General features: G+C 53.1%; 1 protein-coding gene across 3 annotated transcripts; it reads left to right on the plus strand.

Annotated features, from left to right (window-relative positions):
- The first annotated feature begins 9460 nt into the window (after positions 1 to 9460).
- KAZALD1 (Kazal type serine peptidase inhibitor domain 1) lies at positions 9461 to 14396 on the plus strand. Of its 3 annotated transcripts, none has more exons than XM_045040583.1 (5): positions 9461 to 9734; positions 11251 to 11807; positions 12990 to 13150; positions 13232 to 13379; positions 13571 to 14396. In XM_045040583.1, the coding sequence occupies exons 2-5, from the start codon at positions 11303 to 11305 to the stop codon at positions 13663 to 13665; spliced, it is 909 nt and encodes a 302-aa protein (XP_044896518.1). In that variant the 5' UTR covers positions 9461 to 9734; positions 11251 to 11302; the 3' UTR covers positions 13666 to 14396. The 3 variants fall into 3 exon arrangements, with proteins under 3 accessions (XP_044896518.1, XP_011285762.1, XP_011285761.1); XM_011287460.4 differs by lacking the exon at positions 9461 to 9734 and adding an exon at positions 9756 to 10201; XM_011287459.3 differs by lacking the exon at positions 9461 to 9734 and adding an exon at positions 10211 to 10829.
- Positions 14397 to 15529: the final 1133 nt, after the last annotated feature.

The following is a 15529-nucleotide window of genomic DNA, read 5'->3' on the forward strand; positions in this document are numbered from 1 at the left end:
TTTGCAGACTCTGTGGCCTGAAGAGGCAACGTGACTTGCCTGAGGTTACACAGCTAGCTAGAAGCAAAACTAGGATGAAAACAACTTTTCTCTCTAACACGCTGTGATTTTTCTCCCAAGGTCTCATCATCGGGGACCCTGGGGAAGCCCCTTCTTAACTCTAAGGTCTCTAAGCCTTGGGGGGCCTTGGGGGTGATCCTAGGTATCTCTTCTTTGGGAGATGGTGGTGATCCAGAACTAAGCCCATCCCCCTCCCTGCAGGGTATGGGGTTCGAGGCCCAGAGACACCCGATACCCTGTGTGAACAGGGGCAAATACTTTCAGTTAAGTTTCAACTTTAGTTTATCTTCCCTGGAGGTAAAACTAGGGGATCCCCCTCTACCGCCCTGGAGGGATGTGAATTATCTCTGGTCTCCTTTCCCCCCCTCCCCCCCACCAAAGTAGCACGGGGAAAAATAATGATTTGGAAGCAGAAAATGAAAGGAATACAGAGGAAGTGCTAAGACACAGAGAGTGGGGGCCTGAGATTTTCCTCCCCCCATCATCCCCCCTCCCCACACACCCCGTGTCACCTCTCCAGACCCCATACACTCTAGGGGGAGGGCGCGGGACTGGGTTTGGGGATAGGGGTAAGATCAATACTTCACTGGGTTTTGATGACCGCAGGCTTTCACCTTGCAGATAATGGGGTGAGCGGCGGTAAACTCTCACCGACAGAGCGGGCTCCCCCGGCCTTAATGAGATAATCAATACTTGTTCTCGGCTTAATTTCCATCTAATTGCTCTTTAACGACGCCGGATAATGGGCCGCCTCCTGTGAGGAGAGAGCTGGCTGGGAACCCGACCCGCCTCGGACTCCCGCCCCCCTCCCCCGGGCGGGGTGCCCTCGTGCAGGTGGGATGGGGGCGCACCCGGCTCCCGGGCGGGGCTGGAGCTCCCTCCTCCGGCCTCCTCGCCGGGTGCTGCCACCTGCCTGCGGTGTTCTCGGCCTCCGCAGGGGGCGCTCCAGGCCTTGGCTGCGGGATCCCAGGCAGGGCGCCCAGTTCTAGGCTCCGGGCCATTCACCTGACTGGGACACGGAACCGCGCGGCGCCCTCGCTCCCCCAGACCTAGCCTCATCCTCCCTGCTACCCACCGGGCCAGGCAAGTGGAGGCTGAGCCCCGGCGCCGAGGTGAAGGGCCTCTGAACGAGTCCTTTCCTCCTTGTCCTTCTCCCGTCCTTGCACTGTGGGGCGGCGCGTCCGCGAGGCTTTAGGTAAAATGCTGCACCTAAGAAAGGCTCCGATCCAATTTTTTCCTGTGAGCTAGCTGGGCTACGTCCTGCACAGGAAGCTGGTTGGTTACCACAGACCCCTCAGACCAGGAGCGGGGAGGGGCAAGAAGGGAGGAAGGCATGGGTGGGACCCCTAGGCCTCATGGCCCAGAGGCTCACATTGTCCCCCAGCTCAGACGGCCACCCGCTTTCCATTCGCCAGAACCCCCCACCCCAACCCCCCATAGCCAGGAGACTTCCTGTCAATACCAGCAGCTCAGGTATCAGCCATCACTCTCTCACCTTCTACCTACCTGTCTCAGCACTAGGAGCAGCTGGAGGTTCTCCCCAAGGCCTCTCGAAGGTCCTGGCATCTCAGGAGACTGATCCCGTCTCCCCCCTCCCCCAAGCTCATAGCTCTGGTCTTCTATTAATACTAATCCCGAGGCGCTTTGGCCTCAGGTGCCCAAATGCTTTAACCGAGGATGTGCCCCATCACCTCCCCGCCTCCCGATTTTCTGCTGACTGGACATATACTCACCTGCATCTCTACTGCTTGGCTCTTGAATACGGGGCATTTAAACTTATAAACCACCAGCTGCAGTTCTGGCTCTAGCTGCCCTGAAGGTAGCGGATAAAGATAAGAGTGATAGGGGCGCCTGGGTGGCGCAGTCGGTTAAGAGTCCGACTTCAGCCAGGTCACGATCTCGCGGTCCGGGAGTTCGAGCCCTGCGTCAGGCTCTGGGCTGATGGCTCGGAGCCTGGAGCGTGTTTCCGATTCTGTGTCTCCCTCTCTCTCTGCCCCTCCCCCGTTCAAGCTCTGTCTCTCTCTGTCCCAAAAATAAATAAAAAACGTTGAAAAAAAAAAAAAAGATAAGAGTGATAGTGTCAGGACAGTGTGATGGTAGAATCATGCCCGGGCAGCCCCAGGTTCAAGTCTTGACTCTGTTGCCTACCGGTCAGCGTGGCAGTGGGCAAACTTACCTACCGGTCTGAACCCCAGTTTCCTTATTTATTCTTTTAATGTTCATTCATTTAAACTTTTTTTTAAAGTGTATTTATTTTTAGAGACAGAGCAGAGGAGGGGCAGAGAATCTCAGGCAGGCTCTGTGCTCTCAAGCGCACAACTCGATCTCACGAACCGCGAAATCATGACCTGAGCTGAAACCAAGAGTTGGACTGAGCCACCCAGGAGCCCCAATGCTTATTCATTTGAGACAGAGACAGAGAGACAGAGCATGAGCAGAGGAGGGGCAGAGAGAGAGGGAGACACAGAATCCGAAGCAGGCTCCAGGCTCTGAGCTGTCAGCACAGAGCCTGGCATGGGGCTTGAACCCACAAACCGTGAGATCATGACCTGAGCCAAAGTCTCAGATGCTTAAACAACTGAGCCACCCAGGCGCCCCCTCAGTTTCCTTATTTAAAAAGTAAGTTTCGGCTCAGGTCATGATCTCACAGTTTGTAAGTTCGAGCCCCGCATCGGGCTCTGTGCTAACAGCTCAGAGCCTGGAGCCTGCCTCAGATCTGTGTCTTCCTCTACCTTTGCTCCTCTCCTGCTTGTGCTCTCTCTCTCTCTCTCTCTCTCAAAAATAAGCATTAAAAAAAAATAAGTAAGTTTAATAAGCCTACCTTACAAGGCATTGTAAGTCTGCAACAAGCTAATGTATGTAAATTGCCGGCCACAGTGCCTGGCACACTGGAACCTTTGCTCAGCGGTAGCTGTTGTTGTTGTCGTTGCTATTGACTTTTGGGGCCAAAGACCGATCTAGTTCGAGGATCATATCCGCAAAGGTTACAGGGGCAGGCAGGAGTCTTCAGTGAGGCAAACTGATCCCACCATCAGGACTAGGGTGAGCTGGAGAGGGCCAGACCCACCTAAAATAGCAGCCACTACTTATGCTCAGTGGTTGCTAAGTGGACCAGATTCCCCAGGTTTTCTTTTCTCTCTCCCTCCCCCCCCCCCCACTCCCTCTTTTTTAGCAGCACTAGTGGCTTGATAGCTTGATATCAGCTTGACTTTTCTTACCTCCCTATCTCAGCACTAAGAGCAGCGGGGAGTTCTCCTCCAGGCCTCCCTGAGCATCCTGGCCTGCCGACGCTGGCCCCCACATTCTGGATTTTTATGCTGAAATATTGGCAATTAGTTAGAAACCCAAAAACCCTGTGCCAAATACAACATGTCCGAAGGCTGAATGCACCCTCGTCTCTCAGAGGAAACTGAGGTGCAGATGGGTCGCAGCTGCTGGCCAAGCTGATGGGAAGCCTGGATGCTAAGTTCAAGTAGGAACTTCTGTGAGGCCCTTCCCACACTGTCGGCCTTTTCAGCTGCCGCTCGCTGGAGATGCTGCCAGTGGCTGGGCCAGTGGCACGGTAGCCTTCACTCTTGGGCTAAATCCAAATTCTTTAGAAACGTTGTAGACAGCCGCGTGGCGCGAAGTCACGTCTCGGGACCCTTGGAGATCTCCGCTTTTAGCTTAAAGCACCATTTTGTACCCATTTCTTGAACTCAACCGCAGTGTGATTCTACTCAACGAATTCCCCACTTGGGTCTCCCTTTAATGGAGGGACCGAACCAGCAGGAGGTTCGCTAGCCATGGTTCTCCTGTGCCCTCTCTTGGTACCTCTCTTCCTGCACCTTAACCACTGGGGAAGAGGAGAGAAAGTGCACAAGTGTGTCCGGGGTTTCATGTGGCTTCATACTGACATGTGAGCTTATGGACTTTTGGACATGCTCAGAGGTTCATGCTGAGTCTCGTGTTTGTTCTTTTTTTATTTTAAGTCCATTTATTTATTTTGAGAGGGAGAGAAGCAGAGGGAGAGGGAGAGAGAGAATCCCAAGCAGGCTCTGTGCTGTCAACATGGAGCCCGCCATGAACCGAACCATGAGAACATGACCTGAGCCCAAATCCGCAGTCTGACTCCCGACCTCGGTTGGGAGAGCCCCATGTTTGTTCTTTACCGCCCGTCCTTTCTAACATGTTTGTTCTGTTAGTGCTGAGTTGCCCACACTGAGCAGAGATGGCGGTTACTCTTTGCCTAGGATTATACTCACCTTACTCTGATTCTTGCCCGGGGTCAAGAGGTTTCTACGTGGTGCGGTTGCCTAAAAGCCAAGTAGTTCCTAATAGTGTTCTTTCTGTCTTCCATCAGCCCTTGAGAAAACATCCTACCATTTCTTCTTCGGAGTTCTGAGCATACATTTCCCAGATTCTTCCTTGGTTTCAGGGAAACCTTGGTTTCAGTTCGGAGAAGTCTGGGATGTTATTAACCTATTGCCCAACTCCCCACAGAAGCCAACACTGAACTGTTATACGTCAAAAGCAAAGGTTGAAAGTGGGGTATGAGCAAAGGATATGGTCACAAACAAATGTAGTTTGGGGTCCAAAATCTTTTCCTCGTCAAATGGTCTCGATGGGGCTTCCAGACAGATGGCCTTACAGGGGTCATCTTAGTTTTGGTTCCTCAGAAATCACATCCCGAGACAAGGTTTGAGTAGAAGTTGTTTATTTGGCAAACCCCCCAGAGAACACAGTGAGGGAGAAGCGAAGTGAGGGAAGGGGGGGGGGCGGGGGCGGAAACAAATAGAGGGTGCATCAGTGAGTGAGTTACCACTGAGGGTAACTGGGGCTCAGTCCCACTGGAGCCCTTCTGGAAGACCAGACAGAATACACCTCAGAATTATCCCACTGAAAGGAAATGAAGCAGAGGTATTTACCCTTCAACTCCTGCCCCTCACCTGATATGGCTTGCTCTTGGGTTAACTCTGGCATTTTTAGCCTGCCCTGCTCCCTGAGCTCACTCTAGGGGCTCAGACCCACGAGACTATACAGGAATGAACTGTCTGCAGGTAAACTTTGGGGTGGCCAAGAGTAAATGCGTGGGGCATGGGCTGCATCTGCAGCAGGGGGAGACTTGTGCTCCAGGCTGGCCAGGCCTTGGCCATCTGATTAATTCTCGTTGAGCATATCACTCAAGCAGAGTCAATGAAATGTTATCCTGTGATTTGACATATTGATGCTTTTTTTTTTCTGGGAGCCATAAATATGATGCAGGCTGAAGCTGTTTCTGGCCTTCTTCCCTGACTGCTTGGAAGAAAATGCTAGGGGTGCCTGGGTGGCTCAGTCGGTTAAGCGACCGACTTCAACTCAGGTCACGATCTCGCGGTCCGTGAGTTCGAGCCCCGTGTCGGGCTCTGGGCTGATGGCTCAGAGCCTGGAGCCTGCTTCGGACTGTGTCTCCCTCTCTCTCTGCCCCTCCCCCATTCATGCTCTGTCTCTCTCTGTCTCAAAAATAAATAAACGCTAAAAAACATTAAAAAAAAAAAAAAGAAAATGCTAGAAGTGGATTCATCAGTTTGGTTGTACTGGTGTGACATTCAGGAGAGAGGTCTGGGCCAGCGGTGGAAATTTGGGTATCATCTGGACATATAAAATAATGGTAGAATGAATAAAGGATCACTGTAGATGTCTCAGCAGGAAGTTATCTCGTTGGCCTCACTTACACAAAATTGTCTTCAAGCAAAAAGCAATGCAAGACTGAAGAGCCTGCCACTTTGGAGAACATCACTTGTCATTACCAGGTCTTTCCTTCTGAGTATGCCATAATGAACAATTGACCTCCACCAGTGACCCTGGGACTCCGCCCTTGCCCCCAGCTGCCCCAACAGGTAGATGTTGAGTGTGAAAATGTATATTTAGCTTTCTTGACAACTAGCCTCCTTTCCCTTCAATGATTTTTTTTTTTTTTTTAGATTTTATTTTTTAAGTCATCTCTAAACCGACTGAGCCAGCCAGGTGCCCCTCCCTTCAATGACTTTCGATAGTAACTTAAAAAGCAACTTATATACTAAATGACATTTGGTTTAGTGTTATAGATTCTACAGGTTGTTCCCCTGGCATGCGCTTTAGTCTCCCATACCCCAGAAGACCCACTTATTCACCTCATAGTACACAAACCTATACATGTAATAAAATTTCAATTATACACACACACACACACACACACACACACACACACCACACGAATGTATGTAAAAATTAGTGAAATCTGAATAAGGTCCATAGTTTGGTTAGCAGTTAATAGTATTGTAGCAATGTCAATGTCTGGGTTCTGTTAATTATACTATGGATATATAATATGGTTTCATTGGGGTCGGGTGGGTGAGGGTACATGGGAACTTTCTGTGCTATTTTTTTAATGTGTATTTATTTATTTTGAGAGAGAGAGAAAGAGAGCCAGCTGGGGAGAGAGAGAAAGAGAGAGAGAGAATCCCAAGCAGGCTCTGCATTCTTTTTTTTAAATTTTTTTTAACGTTTATTTATTTTTGAGACAGGGAGAGACAGCATGAACGGAGGAGGGTCGGAGAGAGAGGGAGACACAGAATCTGAAACAGGCTGCAGGCTCTGAGCGGTCAGCACAGAGCCTGACGCGGGGCTGGAACTCACAGACCGCGAGATCCTGACCTGAGCCGAAGTCGGATGCCTAACCGACTGAGCCACCCAGGCGCCCCAGGCTCTGCATTCTTAGCACAGAGCCAGACTGGGGGGTTTCAAACTCAGAAACCGTGAGTTCATGACCTGAGCTGAAAAGTCAGATGCTTAACTGACCAAGCCACCCAGGCACCCCTGTGCTATTTTTGAAACTTCTATGCAAATGTTAAATTATTTCAAAATAAAGTGTTTGTTTTTTTTTTTAATCCAGGGGAGGAAATCCTTGTGGACTGGCCATCTTAGATCTTAGGCTCTACGATATTTACTTAATGGCTAAAATTGAAAAGACTGCCAATACCAAGTGTTGGCAAGGATGTGGCACAATGGGAGCTCTCATTAATTGCTGGTGACTATGTAAATTGATAGAATCACTTTGGGAAAATGGTTTAGTAATAACTGCTAATGTTGAATGCGTGTATATCACATGAAGCAGCTACTCTATTCCTAGGTGTATTGCAATTTATATATAAATCGAAAGCAGGTAAAATTAAAATATGAAGTTAGAAATGGTTACCTAGTGGGGAAAGGAGGGATTAATGGTTGTGATGGGACATGAGGGTTTCTGGCGGTTTTAACAATGTTCTATTTCTTGACCTGGATGATGATCACATGAGTATTAATTTTGTAATGATTAATTGGCCTATATCTCTATTTTGTGCACTTTTTCTGTTTGTCTTTTATACTTCAAAATGGGAAAAAAGTGAAAAACAAGAACAAGAAATGTAGAGAGAATCTAAATGACTTAAACATCCTTTCTAAGTTTATTAATTCAAAATATGGCCAAGTCATCAGGTCAGATGGAGCTACAGTCTCCATCTCAAAGGTGGGTGGGACACTGAGGGTGGGACAGAGAGAGTTGCCTCCTGGGATATAGGAAGAATAAACTGTTTCACCTGATCTCTCTCTGCATGTCTTAAAGCTCAGTTTACTTGACTTAATGCCTAGGTATTCCAGACAGCTCGTCTCCCGAGTATTCCAACTTTCATTTGGTAATATTATTTGTAGCCACATTATAATGTGTATCTGCCCGCCTGGCTGTCCCAACCTTCTAAATTTATCTCAACATCCTAAATCTACCTATAAAAAATAGCCTCTAATTTTTTATTATGGAAAATAAATTTTACAAAATAAAGGAATAGTGAGCTGTATACTCAACGATTTGCCTCATTCTGAATTGTCTTAAGGTGTTTACTGATGATATATGTGGCAAATATTTACACAGTAATGATTCGTATCCAGATCCTTCTCCTTTTCACTTAACCTTGTTTTCCTACACATATTTTGACTAAGTTCACCTATTTGTCATCATTGGTATCTACAAGGTATTCCATCTTAATTATCTGTTGAGCCTTCTTTGACTTAACTGGTTCTAATGTTCTCAGAAAACACAATTCCTCTGTATCTGTCTCTCATGGGTCAGTTTGGACCATTTGTTTCACTTCTGCCTCTTCATCAAAGTGGCAACCTCCCTATTTTCACCAGCCATGTCAAAACAGGCTGGTGTCAGGTTGGAAGGTGTGATCCCTCCCAAGCAATTTCTTACCCGGTTACACACTGATCTCGTACCCTTGTTTCTTCTTCTGCTGTTCATCTGTACAAGACCCATTTCATTCTGTCATTATATCTAACAACTATTTCATGGGTCAGTGGCTGAAAGTGAAGATACGATAGCCTGTGAACTCCAGGCTATGAATCATGGTGGAAAGCAAACTACATTCTATGCCTCCTTCTCTCAGTACAAGCGTCTACAGTCAAGGGTGGGGAAGAGAAAGAGGCAGTACTATGTATTCTTCAAAACACTGAATGGGAATAGATGTTATTGAATGTGTTTTGAAGTCTGAATTGGATAGTGTCAGATGATGAGGCTCTGGGAACATAGCTAGACTTTCAAATTGTCTTTTGCAAAAAAAAATCCCTTCTAAAAATATTTTTTACAATATGTGGTGTTTTTCCAGGAACACATCTTTACTTAATAAAAGCTGATCTGTACCGTCAACATCTTTGGTGCCTACTGTATGCACGGTCTTGTTCTCATCGCCAACAGCATGCCCACCAGAGGGCGCTCGTTCCCCGTCTATCCAGCCTTCAGCGACTCCGAAAGTCTAAATTAAACTTGACTTTCACACACAGGAAGTCTTTCACATTTAATCCCCAAATATTTACCAAGAATTTACTGTGCTGCTAGGCGCAGGGCTAGGTGCACAAGATACAGTGAAGAGTCAGACACGATTCCTAATGTCAAACGCTTAGAGCATAGCAAATACTGAAAGCAAACAACCGGCTACAGTAAAGTGGGGTAAGTGAAGGGTTTGTAGGTCCGGGGAGTTTGCTGTTTAAATACTGGCTCCAAGTCTTAGAAGTCGGTAACAATTCATTTTGAGATCCCCGACTGCTTCCCCTCTGTATACTGGGAGTGATCACCCTCAAGGCATTTTGTAATTCAGAGTCAGACTTCCCTGAGTGGCTCCATTAGTCAGTTCCGCAATTTCAAGTCCCTTCCGACCCACTCTCCTGTTTTTCTCAGGACTTCCTGCAGTTTTCTTACAGTTCACATCTGCCCCAGGTCAACATTTCAGTTGACCCCAGGGCAAAAGACTGGGGATTACCCACAAATATCTGCCATCGCCGGCCCCGCCCATTCTTTTTCCGGTTTAAAACCCGCGGGCCTTTCCTGCTCCGAATTCCTAGGCTTCCTGTTCAGGTTCTCGCGATAGTTGTGAGATCTCGCGCGAAGTTTGCTCCCTGTCCCTCCGGAGTTTGGGGGACCACGGTGACTGTGTATCTGTTTTCGCCCACCTCATCAGAGCCTCCTCTGGCCAGGAGTGACGTGCCCGCGGCTAGGGAACCCCTAAGTGGAAGGGCTTGTCCAAGTCGAGGTCCGGACTGACAGTCCTGGACCGCATCAGGGAGTTGGACTCTCCAGGCCTCCAGTACGCATGCGGAGCGGATCCCCCTGGGCGGTCGGCAGGCTGCCGCCAGCCCTGAACTTCGAGGTTAGTCAGGAGGCCTCGGAGGCCGCTAGGCGGGGGCCAGGTCCTTCTGGCCCGAGACTGACTAAATACTGTCACCTCCCCCGCTGCAAAGCGCAGTTTTCGCCCCCTACACACTGAACTGCTGCGCGGCTTCTGTAAGCCGCTAGGGGCAGGCTAGGGCGGGGCCTGGCCGACCCCCTGTAAGGCGGACGGGCCTCCAGGAACGCTCTCCTCCCCGCCCCCCAGCCCAAAGTGCCACGGTGGCGCTGGTGGCGGCCGCGAAACCGAATGCCTCCCGCCCTGCCGGCCTTGGAACTAACTATAACCTATAATCCCGACCCGGAGCGAGGTCCGCGGGGGAGGCGCCCCGCCCACCTCTCCCTGCGGCTGCTAGTCGGCTGGGACCTCTAATCTCCAGGCTCATCCGCGGGCTGAGGCACCTGCCGGATGTGGGGAGGGAGGACGAGGCCAGATGTGGTGAGGCAGATGTAAGCACCGAATCTCTGACCGGCGCCTTAGTGGGGAAGCTGGGTGGACGAGACTGCAGTAGTCCCTGGGAAGCCAGCCCTGGGCTGCGGGGAGACTACATTGGTTGGCTCTGCCCTCCAGGAGCCAGGGCACCAGAGCTCCTACGGCCTCTACGTTATGCAGCTGCTCTAGCAGACCCCAGGGACTGTAGAGTAGGATGGGACAAGACTTAGACCTTCACTCGGCTCTTTCGAGCTTCCCAGCCACCCTCATAGCCCCTACTCCCAACCCCCCACCTCATCCTGCCCCCTGTCTTCTCCCAGCTTCGGTGTCCGGTTACGACTCCTCACTTCTCACTGTGACTTTGGCCCAGCTAGGGGAAGTGGCCCAGGAGGGTCCTGTGCGGCTGCATAAAATTGGCAGCTTCAAAACTGGAGGGAGGGGGTTGTGGGCGACGTCGAGAGGCGGGGAGAGGGGGCGGAGGAGTTGCTCTCCGAGTCCAAGCCCTTGGGCTCTCTCAGAGATCCTCAAGCCGGAGCAGAGGGGGCTGGCAGGCCCAGCCTTTTGTTGGCCTCTGCTTTCTTTCCACTGCCTGCTTTTTCGGACCGGAATCACGGCTGCTCTGAAGGGCTTAGTCCTAGACAGTAGGTGAGCACTCTGGGCCCCAGGGCATCTACTCTTTCCGCGTTTCCTCCCTTGTTAACAACTCCTTAGCTCTGGGGCCATCCATTCCCATCTACCTCTAGGACAGGAAGCTTCAGAGTTGGATGGTCTGTGGTGCTGCTGCTGGGTGTGTGTGTGTGTGTGTGTGTGTGTGTGCGCGCGCGCGCGCGCGTGCGCGTGTATGCTGGCGCCTGTGTTTTACCATCCTTTCCTCTCATCTGTCCCCAACCCCAGAAACCCGGTCCGATCAATAACTGGATGACTCCTAGAGAGTCACTATGCTTCTGTGTTGAGGGTCTCCTTGACTCCAAGGCAGCAGGGAAGGGGGCAGTGCTTGGGTCAAACTTTGGTACAAGTAACGGTGAGGTTCCTTCTGACCTCCTGACCTGGCTTCCCTCCCTGGCAGGGTGCCACGAACGCGCTGATGCCCAGAGCGCTCGCAGGGCTTCCAGCTAACCATGCCACGGCCGCCGGCAGCTGCCCTGGCGCTGCCCTCGCTACTGCTACTGCTGGTGGTGCGGACGCCGCCCCCGACAGGCGCGCGACCGTCCCCAGGCCCCGATTACCTGCGGCGCGGCTGGCTGCGGCTGCTGGCGGAGGGCGAGGGCTGCGCTCCCTGCCGGCCAGAAGAGTGCGCCGCGCCACGGGGCTGCCTGGCCGGCCGGGTGCGCGACGCGTGCGGCTGCTGCTGGGAATGCGCCAACCTCGAGGGCCAGCTCTGCGACCTGGACCCCAGCGCCCACTTCTACGGGCGCTGCGGCGAGCAGCTTGAGTGCCGGTTGGACGCAGGCGGCGACCTGAGCCGCGGGGAGGTGCCGGAGCCGCTGTGCGCCTGCCGCTCGCAGCGCCCGCTCTGCGGATCCGACGGCCGCACCTACGCTCAGATCTGCCGGCTGCAGGAGGCGGCCCGCGCTCGGCCCGACGCCAACCTCACTGTGGCGCACCCGGGGCCCTGCGAATCGGGTACGCACGGCCCGGGGTCCCTACCCCTGGCGCTCGGGGCGCTCGAGCTGATCCCCGACCTCCGACTGAATTGGTCTCTGGCCAGCGGAGCGAAAAAGATGAGGCAGGGGAGTGCTCGACTTCAGTATAAGCTGGTCCGCAGAGACCGCTGCCCTAAGGTGCGGTCCGAGCTTTGTCAGCAAGCTGTGTGCCCTGAGGCGCGTGAAAGCTCCAGACCCGGCCGGCGGGACGGACCCCTCTGAGGGAGCAGGCACAGAGCCAATGATTGGTCTCCCAAAAGGGAGAGAGCGAAGAGACTCCCAGGCTTTGCCCAGACCGCTGGGGCCCAGGCAACGCGATTTGGGTTCCAGTGAGATGAAATCAGGTTTCACTTGGGCGGATTCGGATTCGCAGAGCAAGCTGTTAGCCCAGTCTCCCGCCTCCCTTCTCTTTCTTCTGGGCCTCGGGAGTAGTGAAGGAGGGGGCTCTTCCAGCTCCTCCCTCCGATCCCGGGTGGGGGGGGTGGTGGTGGTGGTGGTGGTGCCGAGGGCCATTCAAGCCTCAGGTTTCCTTTGGCAGCTTTAGTAACTTTCGCTTCCTGAGCCCCTTTGAGGGATCTGGCCTGGCCGTGGCTGCCAGGAAAACAAACGCCGGCGGGGTCCCAACACTTTACCCCGCAACTTCAGGCTTTCTGCCTGCTGCCCAGATCTGGTTTCAGGTTCTCTGCCTTTCCCACGTGGGAATCCCCCCCCCTCTCTCGCCCCCTTCCCTGGTCCCAGAGTGGGGGGTAGGGGGAGGGCCGCTCTTCTGGTCTTTGGCAACTGGACTCGGTTAGGAAGGGGGGGAGGGTAGGGGGAGGTGTCAGTTACAAGTATAGCAGGACAGGGGCCTAGAGGGTGGAATGAGGACAGGGGAGCAATCAGGGACAGAGTGTGGCTGCCAAGCTGAGGTGTGGACCCGTGTGCTCGTTCGTGCGTCCCGTTGCATGTGCCTCGCCACTTCTGGGTTTGTACCTGTGTGTACCCGCACCTACATTTGTATGTGCCTGTGTGTACATGTCATGTCTTGCTTATGGAATGGATGTGTATCTACCTGAGCGTCTGTTGTGTTTCCCCGCAAACACATCCATGAGGGTTCATACATGGGCTTCTTGCTGGGCGAGATGTGCCACCCTGTTCTCAGGCCTTCCGCCTCCACCCCTAGAGCCCCAGATCGTGTTGCACCCATATGACATTTGGAACGTGACGGGACAGGATGTGATCTTTGGCTGTGAGGTGTTTGCCTACCCCATGGCATCCATCGAGTGGAGGAAGGACGGCTTGGACATTCAGCTGCCAGGGGATGATCCCCACATCTCAGTGCAGGTAGGATGGGGAGCAGAGGCCTCCCTTGGGCAGCCCAGGGTCCCCCTAGAAGGATCTTGCTGACCCTTTCTCTGGCTCCAGTTCAGGGGTGGACCCCAGAGGTTTGAAGTGACAGGCTGGCTGCAGATCCAAGCTGTGCGTCCCAGCGATGAGGGTATCTACCGCTGCCTGGCCCGCAATGCTCTCGGCCAGGTTGAGGCCCCAGCTAGCCTGACAGTGCTCACGCCGGGTAAGGGGGAGCCCTGGGCTCCGGGGACTGGGGGGACTGGTGGTGGATTCAGGACCTCACACGTGCGCGCGCGTGCGTGTGTCCGCGCATATGGGTGCACATGCAAGTATGGCTTTCTCACAGTCTGGGACACGTGGGTACCGACGGCCCCTCTTTCCTGTTCTCTCTCCTTTGCCCACATGTGTTTGCAGACCAGCTGAACTCTACAGGCATCCCCCAGCTGCCATCCCTACATCTGGTTCCTGAGGAGGAGGCTGAGAGTGAAGAGGGCGAGGATTACTACTAGGTCCGGAGCTCTGGCCTATGGGGGTGGGTGAGTGGGGACAGTATTCATCCCTGCTCTTGAAAAGACCTGAAAGGGGGAGCGGGGGCCTTTAATCACTTTAATGCCCTTAATAGGGGAGACGTGGTAGTGGTAAGTAGGAAGACAAAGTTGGAGGATAAGGGGAGAGGCAGAGACTAGGGGTGGTGGAATGCTAAGAGGCCCATGGAGGAAGTGCCCTGGCCAGGACAGTCTCCAGCGGGGACCAACCGGGCAGAAGACAGCAGCTGCCTGCTGGTCCCTAGGCTGGGTGGGGGTGTGGGGGCGCGTGAAGAGTGGGCACAAGGAGGCGACCAAGGTCCTCCATTTCTTTCTGAGACCCCTCCCTCCAGCCCTGCTCAGCCAGTCTTTCTAATTACCGCTCCGGCTGTTATTTTTCTAGTCCCTAACCTTTGCCTAGCCTCAGTTTACCCTTCCTCAAAACTCACCTTCTAGAAATTTCCCCCCTCACCTAAGTCCCAGTTGCACTTACTAACTGCAGTCCTCTTTGCTGTTGGCCATCTGTTGTCTAGAAAAGCATAATGGAGCATGGTTTAGTCCAGGGCAGTAAAATGGGCATTTGGTCATGACCGGCTTCTGTCATTCTGGAAACCCCACAAGGCCAGCACCATATCTTATAGCACTCTGTATTGGACAATGCCTAGCACGGGGCTAGGCACAGTAGGCACGCAATAAAGGATTTATGAACAAACTGAGTCACACGGATGCACAGATGGTTCATGCAGATGTGCACATGAAGACCACATTTCCTTGGGAGGCATCCAGAAGCTGTGGGTCCCACTCCCTAAGCACACGCCTGCCAGATGTACGGAGGGGAAGCTTGAGCTGGGGCCTCCCTTGCCCTCTAGGGAGGAAGGCTGAAGCCATCTGGTTGGAGGGAGGGTATCTTCCCAGTCTGGTCTCCATTTGTGCTGGACTAGAGTGCCTGCCCCCTCTGTTCAGCCCACTCTGGTCCCCTCCCTAGGCAGAGTGGCGAACCAGGTCTATGTGGGTAGGGCCCCAGTGTAAAAGCACAAGCTGGATGAGGGAGGGGAGATGCTTGGCCACCAGTATGGACCAAGCCCTGGGATTCCCCTAGGAATCCGCCCATTTCCTTGCTGGAACCAGACAGAAGTCAGGTAAGCCTGTTTCCTCATCTACCAACTGTGACCTGTCCTGTCTGGCTGAGGGTCCCTCACAGAGCCACGTTTTTTTCCCTCCCCACATCTCTCTTCACACTCTCCTTACCTAGCCAAGGGGCACCGGTGAGGCACAGTGTTTATTGAGTGATTGAAGCAGAAAATGAAAACTTAAGTTCGGGAGGCCTAGACCCTGTGTATGGATGGCGACAGTCTCCTGCGCGCCTGGGCTCCGCCTAGAGCCTGGCGCCACCACCGGAGAGATTGCAGTTGGCTCAATGTCTGAGCTTGTCCTTTGGGGCCCGAAGCAGGGAGCCCGGGCTCTTGGGAGGGGCGTGGTCAGGAATCCCAATGCGAGGGCTTGGCGGTGCCTCCCGCGGAACCGCAGGGCTCCTCCAGAGGCTAAGCCAGAGGACAGCTCTCATGGCCTAGTCCCGTCTAGAGCCCGGCGGCCCCAGAAACTGCGCTCCACGGCACGAGCGGGTTGGATACTTGAGGCGAATTCCAAGGCGACCGTGGAAGCAGGAGTAGGGACGTGAGCAGTGTGCCAGGGATAGAGGGGTCGTGTTGTCTGGCGTCCGGAACAGAAGGTGGTGTGCTCCGGATTGAAAGAGGGGACGTGGTCAGGGTTCTGTGGAAGCCTGGGAATCCTTCCCAGGCTAGTTCTTCGAAGGGGACTCCGGTGCAGCTGTGCTCGAAGGCGCCCCCTG

Source organism: Felis catus, chromosome D2 (assembly GCF_018350175.1).
Source record: "Felis catus isolate Fca126 chromosome D2, F.catus_Fca126_mat1.0, whole genome shotgun sequence".
In the NCBI taxonomy this organism is placed as follows: Eukaryota; Metazoa; Chordata; class Mammalia; order Carnivora; family Felidae; genus Felis; species Felis catus.

Bases quoted from the DNA above. Each gene is read 5' to 3' on its own strand.
- KAZALD1 (XM_045040583.1), top strand. From the start codon at position 11,303: ATGCCACGGCCGCCGGCAGCTGCCCTGGCGCTGCCCTCGCTACTGCTA. The intron at 11,808-12,989 runs GTACGCACGGCC...CTCCACCCCTAG, and splicing joins CCCGGGGCCCTGCGAATCGG to AGCCCCAGATCGTGTTGCAC. The intron at 13,151-13,231 runs GTAGGATGGGGA...CTCTGGCTCCAG, and splicing joins ATCCCCACATCTCAGTGCAG to TTCAGGGGTGGACCCCAGAG.